At 36.2% G+C, this 17,527-nt stretch overlaps 1 protein-coding gene across 2 annotated transcripts in view; it reads right to left on the bottom strand.

The window, feature by feature from the left end:
• DNAH8 (dynein axonemal heavy chain 8) overlaps positions 1-17,527 on the bottom strand; it is a 399,591-nt gene that overhangs the window by 183,727 nt on the left and 198,337 nt on the right. For both annotated transcript variants that reach the window (XM_044672126.1, XM_044672127.1), the window contains exons 41-47: positions 14,458-14,636; positions 13,379-13,566; positions 4,509-4,595; positions 3,597-3,704; positions 3,003-3,137; positions 1,576-1,737; positions 739-985 (exon numbers count right to left, since the gene is read on the bottom strand). In XM_044672126.1, coding sequence (XP_044528061.1) covers positions 739-985; positions 1,576-1,737; positions 3,003-3,137; positions 3,597-3,704; positions 4,509-4,595; positions 13,379-13,566; positions 14,458-14,636 — 1,106 coding nt within the window. The remainder of the gene's footprint in view (positions 1-738; positions 986-1,575; positions 1,738-3,002; positions 3,138-3,596; positions 3,705-4,508; positions 4,596-13,378; positions 13,567-14,457; positions 14,637-17,527) is intronic.

The raw sequence follows: 17,527 nt of genomic DNA, 5'->3' as shown, positions 1-17,527 counted from the left end.
ACACTCAGGAGGGATCAAGACAGGCTATCATTCCCTTTCATCTTAAAATCAATACTGTATATTAATTCTAAAGAAGAAGAGCAATAAGGTTTAGGCAATGGTGGTTAAGCAACTTGCCCAAGGTTATACAGCTAGGATAGGGGTTGGCAACCTTTTTGACCATGAGAGCCATAAACGCCACATTTTTTAAAATGTAATTCTGTGAGAGCCGTACAGTGCTCACAGTGCGCGCTCCTGTAACAGTGCCTAAAAAAAAATTGACTTTGTGGCTCCTGCAGAAAGAGCCATACGTTGCCAACTCCTGAGCTAGGAAGTATCTGAGGCCAGATTTGAACCCAATACCTCCTGTCTCTAGGTCTGGCTCTCAATCCACTGAGCCACATAGATGCCCCCTTGCCCTGTATTATTAACAACTCAGTAGAAAAAGAAACATAAAGCATATAAATCATAGTGTTAAGCTAGTATGGGGCAGCTAGGTGGGTGCAGTGGATAGAGCACAGGACTTAGAAGATATGAGTTCAAATATGTTCTCAGACACCTACTAGCTGTCTGACCCTGGGCAAGTCACTTAACTTCTTTTTGCCTCAGTTCCTTGTGTAAAATGAGGACACATGGGAGAAGGAAATGGCAAACCATTCCAGTCCCTTTGACAAGAAAACTGCATGGACAAAAGTCCAAGGAATCACATAGTGTTGGACACAACTGAATGACTGAATGGTAACAACAAGGCTAGTATACCTTTTTTAGCTTTCAAGGTTTTTCTCCATAAAGTAGAAAAAATTCCATCTGTCCAGTCATTAGTTGCTGTGTCCAGTCTGCCAAACATTTGAGGAGCTGTAATAGCTTTTGGATTCATGCGCATTTCTCTGTGAGGACGTCCACATTCTGTCATTGACTTCATCAGAACTGTTATAACAGTTGTTTTTCCAGAACCACTGGGTCCAAGAGTCATCAATCCATGGCGTACTAGAGATGTCTCATATAACTATAAGATCAAACAACAAAATGAAGGGGAAAAAATCCCATAAGTCATTTGTCACCAAATCTAGGATTTTAAAAATATATACTTATTTAAAAGTAGTCCCTAGGCTGAGCCATGTTCAATTTTTAAACTAAGTTCTTCTACAGAATTTTAATGACAATTCATATTCCTGTAGTTTTTAGCCTTCATAACAACCCTGTGAAGTAAGTAATGTATGTCTTATTATCCCCATAAACGGAAGCTTAGAGAGATAGAACAACTTGTTTCAGAGCCAAGGGATTGTACATGGAGTCATGATCTGTTCATGGAGTATTCTTTCAGGCCATCTCTTTTGCTATAAGGCAGTAAGGAGAACAAAACGCAGGGTGAGTCTTTAAAATCCTATGCAGAGTTTTTTTCCCCTTTAGTAGAAAGCAAGTATGTCAATAAAGAATTAGCACTAGTACTCTCCATTCAGTTCAGAATGTGCTATGTGCCTCTCAGTTTATGACTGATAGTTATTTCAAATAAGTAACATGCACTTCAAGAGAATTTTCAAATTTTAAGGCATAAACCCAAAATTCTATGTCCATAAGAGGCTCAAAATTCCTTACCTGTACCAGTTTAAGATTCCAGGGTGGGTGGTTAATTAATCCTTCTTCTTCAACCTGATGACTTACTGCAAGTTGCAGCTCTTTATAGGTGCTGCTATCTAGCTGCAAGCCTGGAAACAGGTCATTAATTAAACTGAGGAAAAGGGGTTCATCCTCATCAACCTGAAAAACCAAGAATTCAGATCAACTTATTAAACAAGTACTTTCTGAGCAACTACTAAGGGTATATTATCACCTTTTTTCCCCTTAAAAAGAGCCTTTTTGCTATTCTGTGTATGTCATACACACACATACACACATATGCGCAAGCACACACACGCACACACATGTTCATACATGCACACACACCCTAAAGCATCAGCAAAATAACCAGACTGGTTTCATGATTTTAGAAAATGTTAGCAATGTTAACTGTCTTAACTATGTAAACTGATTACAACAGGGAGCCAAAGTGGAAACACCCATTTATTTCTGCCCCCATCTTTAGTGTGTTGGGCATAACACCCCTCTGTTGTGCTAAAAATAGGCCCCTGTAAGGCCTATTCTTCCAGAGGTAATTCGTACATCTTTAATTCCCCAAAACCCATTGAATTATCAGGATATAGTCATTCATTATCTGTTTTCATTATTACATAATACAACTCCATAATAAAATTGAATTAGGTATTTATTTCAAAGTTATTATAAAATTCAAAAGTAACTTAAGCCTTGATCCACATTTATCTTTCCCAATTAGATAGAATGAACCAAAGTTAGCTATTTTCATGTCTCATCTCTTATGTAATTCAGAGCTTCCACTGATTTCCTTACTGAAAACTAATTTTTTAAACAATGGTCTATCATACTTTGTCTCCTAATGTAGGCCAGCTGTATTAGGGTGCTTTTGTGCTTTTTGATTTCTCCTCCTGCTTCTCTTCTTCTATGGCAGGATATAGTTAAGTGGCTACTTTGATAGCTCAGATTAAAAGATCTTCCCAGTCATTCACATCAGTCAAGTAATAAATATCTCTTGATTATTATCTTTACACTAAAGGGAAAGTTACCCAGGACCTGCTTAAGGTCTTTGATTTTCACTGTTCTTCCCCTTGGACTTTTGTGAAGCAAAGCAAATGCTTGTTTCCTTTCTTCAATAGCTAGCTGCTCTAGAGCAGGGGTTGGCAACATATGGCTCTTGAACCATATCTGGCTCTTTTGAGGGCCAGCAGGATTTGCCCTTGACCATGGCCCCAGCTGACCTTTGGCTCAAGTGAGATAAGGAGGATGTCCTGGCAGTTTCTTCATTCTGCTGCAAATAATCTAAGTCCCATTTGTGATTCTGTTACTGCCCTTTCCCTGTAGCAATATCATCTCATTTCACTGCAGTGGCAGCACTCAATCTGAACACCATCTTGGAAACAGAAAAGAAGTCAAAGAAGAAAGATGCTTACCAACTTAGAGAGGTTCATATCTCTCAGACCTCTCATAACAGTGCTTAGCTCACTGTCTTCTGGTCTGGCTCTTTTTTGAGCCCCAAGAGTTCTCAACACTGACAGGATATTTCTAAGACCAAAGTCATAGTGAACCTAAAAGGGAAAAGGCAGAAGGCAAATGAAATTCCATAAATTCAAGTACCCTAATTTTATGGAATTAGTTGTTCAGGAATGACTAAGCTAAAGTATCCAATTCAGCATAAACTTATTTTTCTTTCCCTTGGACCAAAAGGTTTCACTCTGCCTGAAAGAAAAAAGGAGATAGAAAAGGGACATTTGCGATCTCTGAAAAATTCTACAATTCTATATATGTATCCTTAAACACTTTTAGAATCTGTCATGCAGGATTATCAAGGCAAGTATTAATGCTAGAGGGTAAGTGATAAGTTTAAAGAATCACCTTTAAATGACTTTAACAACTGAATTCCAAATACTTTTGAGAAGAGAAAAATGAGATTTTTAAGCCAGTAGGCAAGCAGTAAGTCAACAAAGAAAAAAAAGGTAAATGAAAACCACCTTCAATCATCTAGAAAAATATTTTCACAAAATTACCTGTTTCGTAAGCTGCTCCTCACAAAGTTTGTAAAGAACATAGAATTTCTGAGCTAAGATGACATTTTCAAGAAACCCACAGCTTGCAAGCTTCACTCGCATAATTATCTGAAATTCAACATATTAGGTGTTAATAATTTTATTAAATAAAAACAATAGCATTATATAGTGTTTACTATGTGCCAAGCACTGTGCTAAGTACTTTTCATATATATTATCTCATTTGATCGCCATGACAATCCTAGGAGCTCAGGCTATCATCATCTCTATTTTATAAATGAAGGAATTCAAGCAGAGAGAGTTTAAGTGACTTGCTTTGGACCACATAGCTAGTGTCTGAGGTCAAATTGGAACTCATGAAGATGGGCCTTCCTGACTTCAGGCCTGGTGCTCTATCTACTGCACTATCTAGTTGCCTGTGAAATAAATAATAATAGCTAACTACAACAATAGTAACCACAACTGAATTGAGTGTTTTAAGATTTTTCAAGTATATTCTATGCATATTGCATTTGATTCTCATGAGGATCAGAGAGGACAAATGTTTGTCCCTGGTCATATAACCAATCATTCTCTTAGAGGCAGATAATAACACAGGTTTCTTTTGACTACCAGGACAAGAAAACAACTAATCTAGCGGTTCTCTTTAAAATAAAGTATTATTGTTTAATGTCATTTTTGTATCACAGTCATATTTCATCCTAAACCTCCCTCCTTTATTGAATTCAGAGAAAAACTCTCCAGGAAAGCCAATCAGTACACTGACCAGTCCTGACAGTAGTTTAATTTCTATACAGACATTTCATATTTGTATCTAGCGGTTAAGAAGAAATAGGTTTATTAGTTCTCTAAGATTGGGATTGTTCACTATAATGTATTGGAATCTCATGCATCTTAAATAAAAATGAGTACCTGTCTATCAGGAACCATCATAGCTACTGTTCGAAACTGAATTTTTAAGTTTTCTGGTAGCTCTTGACGTCCAGCATATCCAGGATTCTAAAAGAATAAATATTATCACTTCATAACATATTACTTTATGACATTCATTTCAGGTTTTTTTCAGTTCAACAAATGAAAAAAAATGTAATGGTTAATTTTAGCTTTGAAAATTTTTCCCTTGCAAATCTAGATTAGATTTATACAAGTTGTTTTGATCTCAAAAAATCTGCATTGGATCCACTCATACAGTTTACTAATGCCTCTCAATTCCCCCTCACACTGTTAACTAATCTATCTAAACTAACTAACCACAGTTCCCAATGTAGAGAAAATAATGTCAAGCTGTATTTCTGACAAAGTACCATGGAGAACTGAGGAAATGATTTAGATATTTCCCTCAACTTATGATTGAGGGAAAAAAAACCCAAAATGTTTCATTCTCCACTGGACTTGAATAGTATAGTTATAGTTAAAGAATTCTTTTTTCTGACAAAGTAAGGTTATCCACAACAGGAAAGGAGGGAGAGGTAAGAATGGGGAAGGAGCACATGGAGGCAGTGGAATGGAAAGAAAAAGGAAGGATGTAATGTAATGTAATTTAAGAGGGATATAAGATGCTCTATGTTCAAAAGCCTTTATCACAGGCGAATCACAAGCTTCTTGGATTGAGCTACAGAAGTAATCAAAAAAATTAAAGGCATAAACCAGATGTGGACAAATTCTTAGATGACTACACTGAATCAATTGAGCGCACATAGGCTTCATTTAACAAAATAAAGCCATAAATTATGGAAGTTGGAAAGAATTGCTTATGCCCTGTGGGGCTCAAATAAAATAGCAAACCAGTTTGAATAAGGTATTCTAAGAGCAGGCCAAGCTTAGTACTGAAACAGTGCCAATCAAGCCACTGAGAAAATTGCTTGGGAAGAGGGTTAGGAGTGGAGGAGAGAGTGAGTCACCCAGCCCCTCGCTCCATTTGAAGAAAGGAAAAGCTTATGATTTTAAAGACACATCAGAATACTTGGATTTTTTCACTGCGGTTGCTGGTAGCAGCATCTCCAGAATAGCTGGTGGGGAGGGGGAAGCAGCAACTGCACTAGAAACAAAAAGAAATACCAAAGACAAAATAGATGTGCTGAAGACGTGCAGTCTCAGAGGTGCATCACAAATTGCTACCCACACCAAGGGGAACTTAATGAATACTCCAGGAAGAGAAAAAAGGTCTTTCAAACAATAGGAGTTATATATCTTACTCCTTTGCTTCATGTACGAAGCTTGAGCCTATATTCCCCAGGACTCTATATCTATGGGAAAGTATTTAACAGGACTGTTTCTTTTGGGGGGCTAGAGAGAGTTATTATACCACTGGTTCTTACTATAGCACCTCAGTAAATACTACTTCCTAAAAGTTAATTAACATTGGTTGGCTAATGTAGTAATCAGGGCATCCTTGATTTTTTTAACATTTATTAATATTTATTTTTTAGAAAAGTTAACATGGTTACATAATTCATGCTCTTACTTTCCCCTTCAACCCCTGAGCTCCCCTCCCCCCATGGCCAAAGCACATTTCCACTGGTTTTAACATGTGTCATTGATCAAGACCTATTTCCAAATTGTTGATAGTTGCATTGGTGTGGTAGTTTCGAGTCTACATTCCTAATCATGTCCACCTCAACCCATGTGTTCAAGCAGTTGGTTTTCTTCTGTTTCCACTCCTGTAGTTCTTCCTCTGAATGTGGGTAGCGTTCCTTTCCATAAATCCCTCCAAATTGTCCTGGGTCATTGCATTGCTGCTAGTACAAAAGTCCATTACATTTTATTTTACTGCAGTGTATTGGTCTCTGTGTACATTGTTCTTCTGGCTCTGCTCCTTTCGCTCTGCATCAATTCCTGGAGGTCTTTCCAGTTCACTTGGAATTCCTCCAGTTTATTATTCTTTGAGCACAATAGTATTCCATCACCAGCATATACCACAATTTGTTCAGCCATTCCCCAATTGAAGGACATACCCTCATTTTTCAGTTTTTTGCCACCACAAAAAGCACAGCTATAAATATTTTCGTACAAGTCTGTTTATCTATGATCTCTTTCGGGTACAAACCCAACAATGCTATGGCTGGATCAAAGGGCAGGCATTCTTTTATAGCCCTTTGAGCATAGTTCCAAATTGCCAGCCAGAATGGTTGGATCAGTTCACAACTCCACCAGCAATGCATTAATGTCCCAGTTTGCCACATCCCCTCCAACATTCATTCCTCTCCCCTGCTATCGTTTTAGCCAATCTGCTAGGTGTGAGGTGGTACCTCAGAGTTGTTTTGATTTGCATTTCTTTAATTATTAGAGATTTAGAATACTTTCTCATGTGCTTATTGACACTTTTGATTTCTTTATCTGAAAATTGCCTATTCATGTCTCTTGCCCATTTATCAATTGGGGAATGCCTTGATTTTTTATACAATTGCTTTAACTCCTTGTATATTTGAGTAATTAGACCACTGTCAGAGTTTTTTGTTATAAAGATTTTTTCCCAATTTGTTGTTTCCCTTCTGATTTTGGCTACATTGTTTTTGTTTGTACAAAAGCTTTTTAGTTTCATATAATCAAAATTATTTATTTTACATTTTGTAATTTTCTCTAACTCTTACTTGGTTTTAAAATCTTTCCTTTCCCAGAGATCTGACAAGTAAACTATTTTATATTCACTTAACTTATTTATAGTTTCCCTCTTTATATTCAAATCATCCAACCATTCTGAATTTATCTTGGTGTAGGGTGTGAGATGTTGATACAAACCTATTCTCTCCCATATTGTTTTCCAAATTTCCCAACAGTTTTTGCCAAATAGTGGATTTTTGTCCCCAAAGTTGGGCTTTTTGGGTTTATCATACATTGTCTTGTTGATGTCATTTACCCCAAGTCTATTCCACTGATCCTCCCTTCTGTCTCTTAGCCAGTACCATACCGTTTTGATGGCCGCTGCTTTATAGTACAGTTTAATATCTGGTACTGCTAGGCCCCCTTCCTTCACATTTTTTTTCTCATTATTTCCCTTGATATTCTTGATCTTTTGTTATTTCAGATGAACTTTGTTAGTTTTTCCAAATTCAGTAAAAAAAGTTTTTAGGTAGTTTGATAGGTATGGCGTTAAATAGGTAAATTAATTTTGGTAGAATGGTCATTTTTATTATGTTAGCTCATCCTACCCATGAGCAATCAATATTTTCCCAATTGTTTAGATCTAGTTTTAATTGTTTGGAAAGTGTTTTGTAGTTGTTTTCGTATAATTCCTGTGATTGTTTTGGTAGATAGATTCCTAAGTATTTTATATCGTCTAGGGTGATTTTACATGGTGTTTCTCTTTCTACCTCTTGCTGCTGTGATGTGTTGGAAATATATGGAAATGCTGATGATTTATGTGCATTTATTTTGAATCCTGCAACTTTGCTAAAGTTGTTGATTATTTCTACAAGCTTCTTAGTTGATCCTCTAGGATTTTTTAAGTAGACCATCATATCATCTGCAAAGAGTGATATAGCTTAGTCTCCTTATTGCCTATTTTGATACCTTCAATTTATTTTTCTTCTCTAATTGCTACTGCTAGTGTTTCTAGTACAATGTTAAATAATAGAGGTGATAATGGGCATCCTTGTTTCACTCCTGATCTTATTGGGAAGGCTTCTAATTTATCCCCATTGCATATGATACTTGTTGATGGTTTTAGATATATACTGTTTATTATTTTTAGGAAAGGTCCTTTTATTCCTATAATTTTCAGTGTTTTCAATAGGAATGGTGCTGTATTTTATCAAAGGCTTTTTCAGCATCTATTGAGATAATGATGTGATTTTTGTATGTTAGACTGTTGATATGGTCAATTATGTGAATGGTTTTCCTAATGTTGAACCATCCTTGCATTCCTGGTATAAATCCCACCTGATCATGGTGGATCATCCTCTTGATCACTTGCTGGAGTCTCTTTGCTAGTATTCTATTTCAAATTTCTGCATCTATGTTCATTAGGGAGATTGGTCTGTAGTTTTCTTTCTCTGTTTTTGATCTACCTGGCTTTGGAATCAGTACCATATTTGTGTCATAAAAGGTATTTGGTAGGACAACTTCTTTGTTTATTATATCAAATAATTTGTATAGTATTGGGATTAGTTGCTCTTTGAATGTCTGATAGAATTCACTTGTGAATCCATCAGGCCCTGGCGATTTTTTCTTAGGGAGTTTTTTGATGGCTTGTTCAATTTCTTTTTCTGATATGGGATTATTTAGGTATTCTATTTCTTCTGCTGTTAATCTAGGCAATTTGTATTTTTGTAAATATTCATCAATATCTCCTATATTGCTATATTTATTGTCATATAATTGGGCAAAATAGTTTTTAAGGATTGCCTTAATTTCCCCTTCATTAGAGGTGAGGTCTCCCTTTTCATCTTTGATACTGTCAATTTGGTTTTCTTCTTTCCTTTTTTTTATTAGATTGACCAGTACTTTGTCTATTTTATCTGTTTTTTCAAAGTACCAGCTTCTAGTCTTATTTATTACTTCAATAGTTCTTTTACTTTCGATTTTACTAATTTCTCCCTTGATTTTTAGTATTTCTAATTTAGTTTTCATCTGGGGATTTTAATTTGCTTGCTTTCTAATTTTTTAAGTTGCATGCCCAATTCATTAATCTCCGCCCTCCCTAATTTGTTAATATATGCACTCAAGTATATAAATTTCCCCCTGAGTACTGCCTTGGCTGCATCCCACAGAGTTTGGTAGGATGTCTCATCATTCTCTTCAATGAAATAGTTGATTGTTTCTATGATTTCTTCTTTGACTAGATGGTTTTGGAGAATCATATTATTTAATTTCCAATTAGTTTTTCACTTGTCTGTCCAGGTGACCTTACTAATTATTATTTTTATTGTATTATGATCTGAGAAGGTTATGTTTATTATTTCTGCTCTTTTACATTTGTTTGCAATGTTTCTATGTCAATCTTTGTGAATGTAGCATGTGCAGCTGAAAAGAAGGTATATTCCTTTTTGTTGCTATTTATTTTTCTCCACATATCTATTAAATCTAATTTTTCTAGGACTTCATTCTCCTCTCTTACCTCCTTCTTACTCATTTTTTGGTTTGATTTATCTAGATCTAAAAGAGGAATATTTAGATCTCCCACTAGTATGGTTTTACTATCTATAGTATGGTTTTACTATGTATTTCCTTCTTGAGCTCTGCCAGTTTCTCCTTTATGTATCTGGTTGCTATGCCATTTGGTGCATACATATTGAGCACTGTTATTTCTTCATTGTCTATACTGCCTTTAATCAGGATGTAATGACCTTCCCTGTCTTTTTTAATCATACCTATTTTTACTTTGACTTTGTCAGAAATATAATTGCCACTCCTACCTTCTTTTTCTCATTTGAGGCCCAAAGGATTTTGCTCAAACCCTTGACCTTAAACCTGTGTATGTCCACCCGCCTCATATGTGTTTCTTGCAGACAACATATAGTAGATTTTGGTTTCTGATCCACTTTGCTATTTGCTTCCTTTTTATGGTTGAGTTCATCCCATTCACATTCAGAGTTATAATTATCAGTTGTGTATTTGTCCACATTTTGGTATCCTCTCCTAGTCCCACCCCTTCTTCTTACACTATTTCCTTTTAAACCAGTTGTTTGCTTTATGCCAGTAACCCTTGTCCCCTCCCTTGATTTACTTCCCTTTCTACCCCCTCCCTTTTTATTCTCCTTTTTTATTTTAAGGCCTAATGAATTACCTCCCCCTTCTTCTGCCCTCCCTTTTTTGACCTCCCCACTGCCCTGCTCCCCTTGGTTTATCCTTTCTGACTTTCTCAGTAGGGTTAGATAGAGTCCCAATGGATAAAGCTACTCTTCCCTCTCAGGGTTAATTACACTAAGTAAGGTTTAAATATTACCTCTTAATGCTCTTTTCCTCTCCTTCTTATAATAGTATTCATCCTTTCCCCTTCCCATGTCCTCTTTTGTGTAATAGAATATCCTATTTTTCTTATTCATTCAAGTTTCTCTTGGTGTCTTCTACTATTCACCTCCTTCTTTCCCATCCCCATATCATCTTAGACCATTTAGTATTCCAACCTCTCCCTATGAATAATTCTTCTAATTACTATAATAGTGAATACTATAATAGTGAATAGAGTTCCTTACAGAGAATTATACATAACATTTCTACACATAGGAATACAAATAATTAGATCATATTGAAATACTTAAAGAGGCAAATTTTAAAAATACAAATTTTCTTTCTTTCCCCTCTGTTTCTTATTTACCTTTTCATGTTTCTCTTGATTTTTGTGGGTGGATATCGAACTTTCCATTTAGTCCTGGTCTTTTCTGTGCAAATACTTGGAAATCTTCCATCTTGTTGAATGCCCAAACTTTCCCCTGGAAATATACAGTTAGTTTTGATGGGTAGTTGATCCTTGGTTGTAGACCCAGTTCTCTTGCCTTTCTGAATATCATATTCCAAGCCTTGAAATCTTTTAGTGTGGAGGCTGCCAGATCCTGTGTGATCCTGACTGGTGCTCTTTGATATCTGAATTGTCTCTTTCTGGCTTCTTGTAAAATTTTTTTCTTTTACTTGGAAGCTCTCAAATTTGGCTATCATATTCCTGGGGGTTGTCTTTTCTGGGTCTAGTGTAGAGGGTGATCTATGGATCCTTTCAATGTCTATATTGCCCTCTTGTTGTAGAACTTCAGAGCAATTTTGCTGAATAATTTATTTTAGTATGGAGTCCAAATTTCTATTAATTTCTGCTTTTTCAGGAAGACCAATGATTCTCAGATTGTCTCTTCTAGACCTGTTTTCTCGGTCTGTCACTTTCTCATTGAGATATTTCATGTTTCCTTCTATTTTATCGGTCTTTTGACTTTGTTTTATTTGTTCTTGCTGTCTTAAGAGATCATTAGCTTCTAATTGCTCAATTCTAGCCTTTAAAGACTGGTTTTCCTTTTCAATCTGGTCATTTCTGGTCTTCAATTTACTTGCCTCACTTTCCAATTGTGAAATTCTGCCTTTCAAACTGTTTTTTTCTTGCCTAATTTTGGTTTCCAATTTACTTACCATTTCGTTTGATTTTTGAGCATCTTTCTTCATTTGGGAGTTTCTGTCTTCTAACCTGTTAATTTCCTTTTGAGCTATTTCCCACTTCTCTAGCCACATCTCTTCCATCTTTTTCATCATATCAGATTTGAACTCTTCAATAGTTTGTGGCCTTTTTCATTATTTTGGGAAGGTTTGGATATGATTACTTGTTTGTTCTCTGCTGTTTGCTCTGTTGTCTGGATTTTATCTATGTAAAAGTTGTTGAGTGTTACAGATTTCTTCTTGATGATCTTTCTCTTTTGGGGTTCTTGTCTGTGGCTTGTCATTGTTAGCCCTGTGGCCCCTCAGGTTTATCCTCACACTCAGGGTCTGTCTGTGCTCTTTAGGCTCCTGAGGTCTCAGGTCTAGTTGTTCTCAGGGTTAAGCCTCCTGGTGGTCCCCTTGTTTGTTCCTCTGCCCGAGGCTCCTTTAACAGTCTCAGGGTGCTGCTTCCATAGATGTGAACCCCTCTGCACTGGGTCCTCACTCAAGGTCCGCACCTGTGCTCAGGATCCGAGTCCTCACCTGCACTCAGGATCTGTGTCTGCACTTGTGTCCATGTCCGTACTTGTTCCTGAGAGGGGTCTGTGTTCAAAGTCCATGCGTTCTTTAGCCTCTTGAGGTCTTAAGTATTGCTGCTGTCAGGAGCAGACCTTGGTGACTCCAGGTAGCTGCCAAGGACTTAATACGTGCCCCAAACTTGCTCTAACTCTTGTGCACTGGCTTTGGCACTGTAGGTGGTGTGGGGTTGGGGAGGTTGTTGCTTAGCTTGTGTTTTAATGAGAGCTGTTTCACCCCTTTATAGCATGGAAATGTCCTGATTCCATGTACCTCCAATGCTGTGCCCTGTTGTGGGATCCCTTTGTTCCTTTCGATTTGTTTTTATGTTTTCTTGAGGAGTCCTATATGTGTGGGTTAGGAGAGGTTAAACAGCTGCTCTTTACTCTGCTGCTATCTTAACCACAAAGTCCATCCTTGATGTTTTGACCTGAGATGTTTCTCCTTGTTTTCTCTGGCAATAGAATCTTTTCAGTTTCCTAAATTTTCAGCTGCTCTTCTGAGGACCATCTCTGATTTTGCTATGTTTTTCTTTAAATGTATAAACAACCAGAACAGAGTAATTTTGTAGAGAAGTACAACATACATCAGATATATCATAGCTTTGTATAATGAGAAGACAATGTTTTAGTTTTGCTTTAGACATATTTCCTAATTTCAGTGTTTTTTAAATTAGTTTCATTCTTGTAATAGTTAATGCTCAGAGGTAATATCCTTCACAGTATGATTTAAATTATATTCATTTTACAGTTGTCTACACTAATAAATATTTGTCACTTTTCTGTTCCTATAATCAAGTCAAATCTTCCTTAAAATTTTTCCTCTCAACTGGTGATCAAACTATATAGATGAGCTTAATGTCCCTTGTGATTGGGAGATTTTACTCATCTAATTAATTTACCTAAATTAAATATTCAATGTTCAATGAGACTATTTTTTGTTATGAGATATTACCAAGGACTATTTAAAGATTTAAATCATCCATATGTTTTATCATATGAGAAGAGAAAGCAAAATTAACTATAAAAGGAAGGAAATTAATTACCAAGGGAATCACTTAGATTAGGTTTAGAGTCAAAGATCCTCAAAAGACTAAGAATTTCATCCCTTTAAATGTCTTAAAATCTGATTGTACCATAACAAGAATTTCTTACCATTGTTAGAAAGATTCCAAATTCTGGATTTAAATCAACACAATCACCATCAGAAAAAATAAACTGCTTTTTTCTCTCCTTTCTTGCTGTCAAAACAATATAAATCTGTTGAGCTGCCACTGATAATACAGGCAACTCAATTCTGTTAAATTCATCAAAGCATCCCCAGGAGCCAGATTGTGCTAAACCTAGAGTAGAAAATAAATAAGGATTTAAATTTTTTTACCAAAATAACTGCAAACCTTAACATAAATAATCTTATAGATTGCCTTCTGGCTGCTAATCATTTTCAAGAGTGCCCACAAGCTATTATTTTGTACAACTTATCAATTTATCATATCTATCTGGCTTAGTAAGCTCTGAGGCTGGGGAACTAAAACAAGTTACTGGTGAAATGTTCCAGGAGGACTGACTTTAACAATTGTCAATGGATTTAACTAGGTCAGGCAACTTTTGTGCCTTGAGTGGTGTGGATGATTTTTGCAGTGTCAGATTCAAGTGAGATTCCTAGGTATAGTTTTTCTGGAGAGAAATTTCCTGGACTTGAGCATGTCTCTGTGTCTCTTCTATGATTTGCTGTAGTTTGGAGAAGTGTGGATTAGCATATTCCTTCCTTAGGTCATTCTTGTGTGGCAGTGTTTGGTACCATCCCTGGATGATAGGAACAAGTCAGTCTACAATGAGGGGCCTAGTCTGTGATAAGAACTTTCACAGATATCCCCCACATGTATTTCTGATATGGTACTTGTTCAGAGACCGCTCCTTTGCCCTGGAGGTATTTTTGACAGTTCAGACATAATGTAGAGAATCTTCACTGGTCAAGCACTTATCATACTTAACTCATTCATAACAAGGGCTTTAAATAGTATCAACAGTATTGATTTTAGAAATGCAAGAGAATTATGTTTGCTTGATATTGTTCATTTATTAGTAAAATCTTTGTAATAAAACAAGATTCCAAAGATTTAAAAAAATTAAAAATGAATTAATCATGTAATAATAATTCAACATTTACATTTTTTACATTTTTGTGAAAAAAAGGTATCCTATCACATTTTTCCATAGTCATCACCACTTACCTTTAAAAATACGTCCTAAGCCTCTGAAATCCATTTGATCTGAGCAGTTAAACACCACCACATATTTTCCCAGGCATCTTCCCATGTCTTTTGTTGTTTCTGTTTTGCCAGTTCCTGCTGGTCCTGCTGGAGCTCCTCCCATGTTCATACCCAAAGCCTGAGCTAGTGTGATATAGCACCTGCAAAATTTAATTTAGAAAATAAATATACTATAATAAATCTCACAGTAATGTCCCTGCAAAATTCTACCCTGGCTATGATGAGAATAGTAAAGTATAATAAATGTGTAGCATACATAAAAGAGAGCAGAAATCAAACCAAACTCTGGCATTAAGAATGTGTTTTACACTTGAATTAGGTTTAGAGTCAGCAAGTCTAATTCTCTAAAACAAAGTTTTAGATCACCTCTTACCTCTATTGTTATAGTTATTTTTTTAAATATCAAGCTAAGAGGCACCACTGTTACAAACTAATAAAGAATGACAAGGTAATAAACAATAAACTATATATTAAAATAAAGTTGATTATGGTTCATATATTAAGAAACTGACCACACTATGAAGTTAGTAGGTCTTATTCATTAAGTGTCAATCTGAGAAGCTCTAGTGATTCAATTTAAGAAAAAAGACTGAAGGAATTAGAAGGAATATTGGTGTGGCCAGCGTGGGGAAGTTCACCTGAAAAAGGACAGGCTAAAAGATTTACCTTGGAAGAGGAAACATAAAAATGTTGCAGGGCTATATTTAACAAGTAAAAATCACTGGGACTTAATAGAACATGGAGAGGATATAAAGATTAAAAAAGAGAGAAAAGAAAAACAAAAAACAGGGAAAAGCATAATTTCTTTGTAAGGATTCACTGGGAAGGATGTGCCTCCCTGATCTTTCCATATAGGGGAAATAAAATATTTCTTCTAACTAATTTGAAAGGAAATACAATGGAAGAAGGAAAAGGAGAAGCAAAATTATCAGTGAAAGCAGGGGGGAAAGAAGCCTGAGGGTGAGGGAGTGATGAGAGAGGTATATGTGTAAACAAAAGAGAAAAAGGAGAAAGGGGTAAAGAAGGAAAAATAGAAAAAAATTGGGAAAAGGAAGGGAAAGAAAAAAAAAGAGAGAGGAAGGAAGGAATAAAGGAAGGAAGGAAGGAGAGAGAGAGAAAGACAGACAGAGAGAGAGAGAGAGAGACAGAGAGAGAGAGAGAGAGAGAGAGAGAGAGAGAGAGGTGTATCAATTTACCTGAAACAAACCAGGTTTAGTTGGTTATTTTATTGGGAGGTGGGAAGGGAGAAGGGTTAGGGATGGTAGTGGCAGCTCAGAGTACTGTCTGATTGCCCATGAAGTCTTGCTAAGAAAAAAGGGAAGTGGCCCCTACTGTAGAGATTCTGGACCAAATATGATGAGAAAAAAGGCAAGTCTCAGGAGAATGCCATGGTGATGGGAGAAAAAGAGATGGTCTAGAGACAGATAAAAAGAATGGTTTCAAGTTGGGCTTCAAAGGCTGTTGGAAGTCTAGCAGGCATTGGGACGATAATGAGTAAAAACCCTGCTCTACTTAAAGCTCTGGGGAGAGCAAAAGAAAAATACTATCCCAACTACCACAACTTGTAGGTAGGATCTGTGGGGCAAGGGCTTTCAGCAGAGAAATCCTTATATTCAGAGATGGCTCTAAAGATTTTCATACTTTTTTGGGGTATTAATGGTTGCACAATCAAAAATTGTTTTTTTACCTTTTTATAAAACAGCATTCTTTAATATTGTGGATTGTTGTTCTGTCATTTCAGTCATGTCTGATTCTGTGACTACATTTGGGGTTTTCTTGGCAAAGATACTACAGTGGTTTTCCATTTCTTTCTCCACCTCCTTTGACAGATAAGGAAACTAAGGCAAACCAGGGCAGGAGACTTTTCCCATGCCACCCAGCCAGGAAATGTCTGAAGCCAGATTTGAACTTGGGAAGATAAGTTTTCCTGACTCTAGGACTGGCACATAAGAGTGGATAGTCTGTAAACTGAGGAACTGCCTTGAACATACTGGAAGATATAAAACCATATTACATTGTCCCAAGTTTTAGGTTGGAACTTTAAGCCAAGAGAGTGAGAAAAATCTTCATTGTGTACCCAAGCACATTGTGCCAAGCTTGGGTGATTCCCTACCTCTTCTCCACCATCTTATGTATGTCCCCCTATACCCTTATTTCAAGGATAATTGATTACAGTCTCTCTCCTGAAAGCAATTTTTTATAGTCTCTAAGCTAGGAAGAGGAGATCATAAAAAGACATTGAGGTGGAATGAAATGGAAAATAAGGTATCAAAAGAAAAAATTTAACTATTAGAATAAATTTAACTATTTTACAATTTTGATAGTAAGATAGTAAGAGACACAAAGTCAGAGTTGAAAGGAAAACTTGGAGTTCATCTTGTCCAATCCATATTAGATCAGGAATCCCATTAAACTACTTGAAGACTTTCCTTGAAGACTTGCATTGATGAAAAACTCAATTCTTTAGGCAGCCTGTTCTACTTTTGGTTACCTCTTTCCCCTTTTATTCAGTAAAAATTTTCCTGCAACTTCCACTCGTTTTTCTGCCCTTTGAATCTAGCAGAACAAAACCAATTGCTCTTCTCTATAATGGTCTTTTGAATATTTGAAGACAAATATCATATCCCTGCTGTCTCCTCTATTCTCCCAATTAAACATTCCTACTTCTTTTAAGTGATACTTATAGGGAAGAATTCTCTAGTATTTTTACTTTCCTGGTTGCCTTCAGATCAATGAGGTACCATATTTTCAAGGTCCTTCTTAAAATATGGTGCCTATGTTTGAAAACAGTGCTCCAGAAGCTGTCTGATAGGGTATAGTATAGAGTAGTATTACAAGATCCCATGATTTAGACACCATTACTTTCTATTGAGGCAACCCATTTCATTAATTTATTGGCTGTAATGTCATATTTTAAAAGTTTTATTGAGTTTGCAGGCCACTAATCCCTCCAGATTGTTTTTCACATGAACAAAATATGTTCATTCATTCCCTATTCAATACTTGTAGAGTTTCTTTTTTAACCTAAGTT

The sequence above is a fragment of the Gracilinanus agilis genome, chromosome 4 (assembly GCF_016433145.1).
Source record: "Gracilinanus agilis isolate LMUSP501 chromosome 4, AgileGrace, whole genome shotgun sequence".
Classification (NCBI taxonomy): Eukaryota; Metazoa; Chordata; class Mammalia; order Didelphimorphia; family Didelphidae; genus Gracilinanus; species Gracilinanus agilis.
This window is presented reverse-complemented; position numbering and strand designations above follow the sequence as displayed.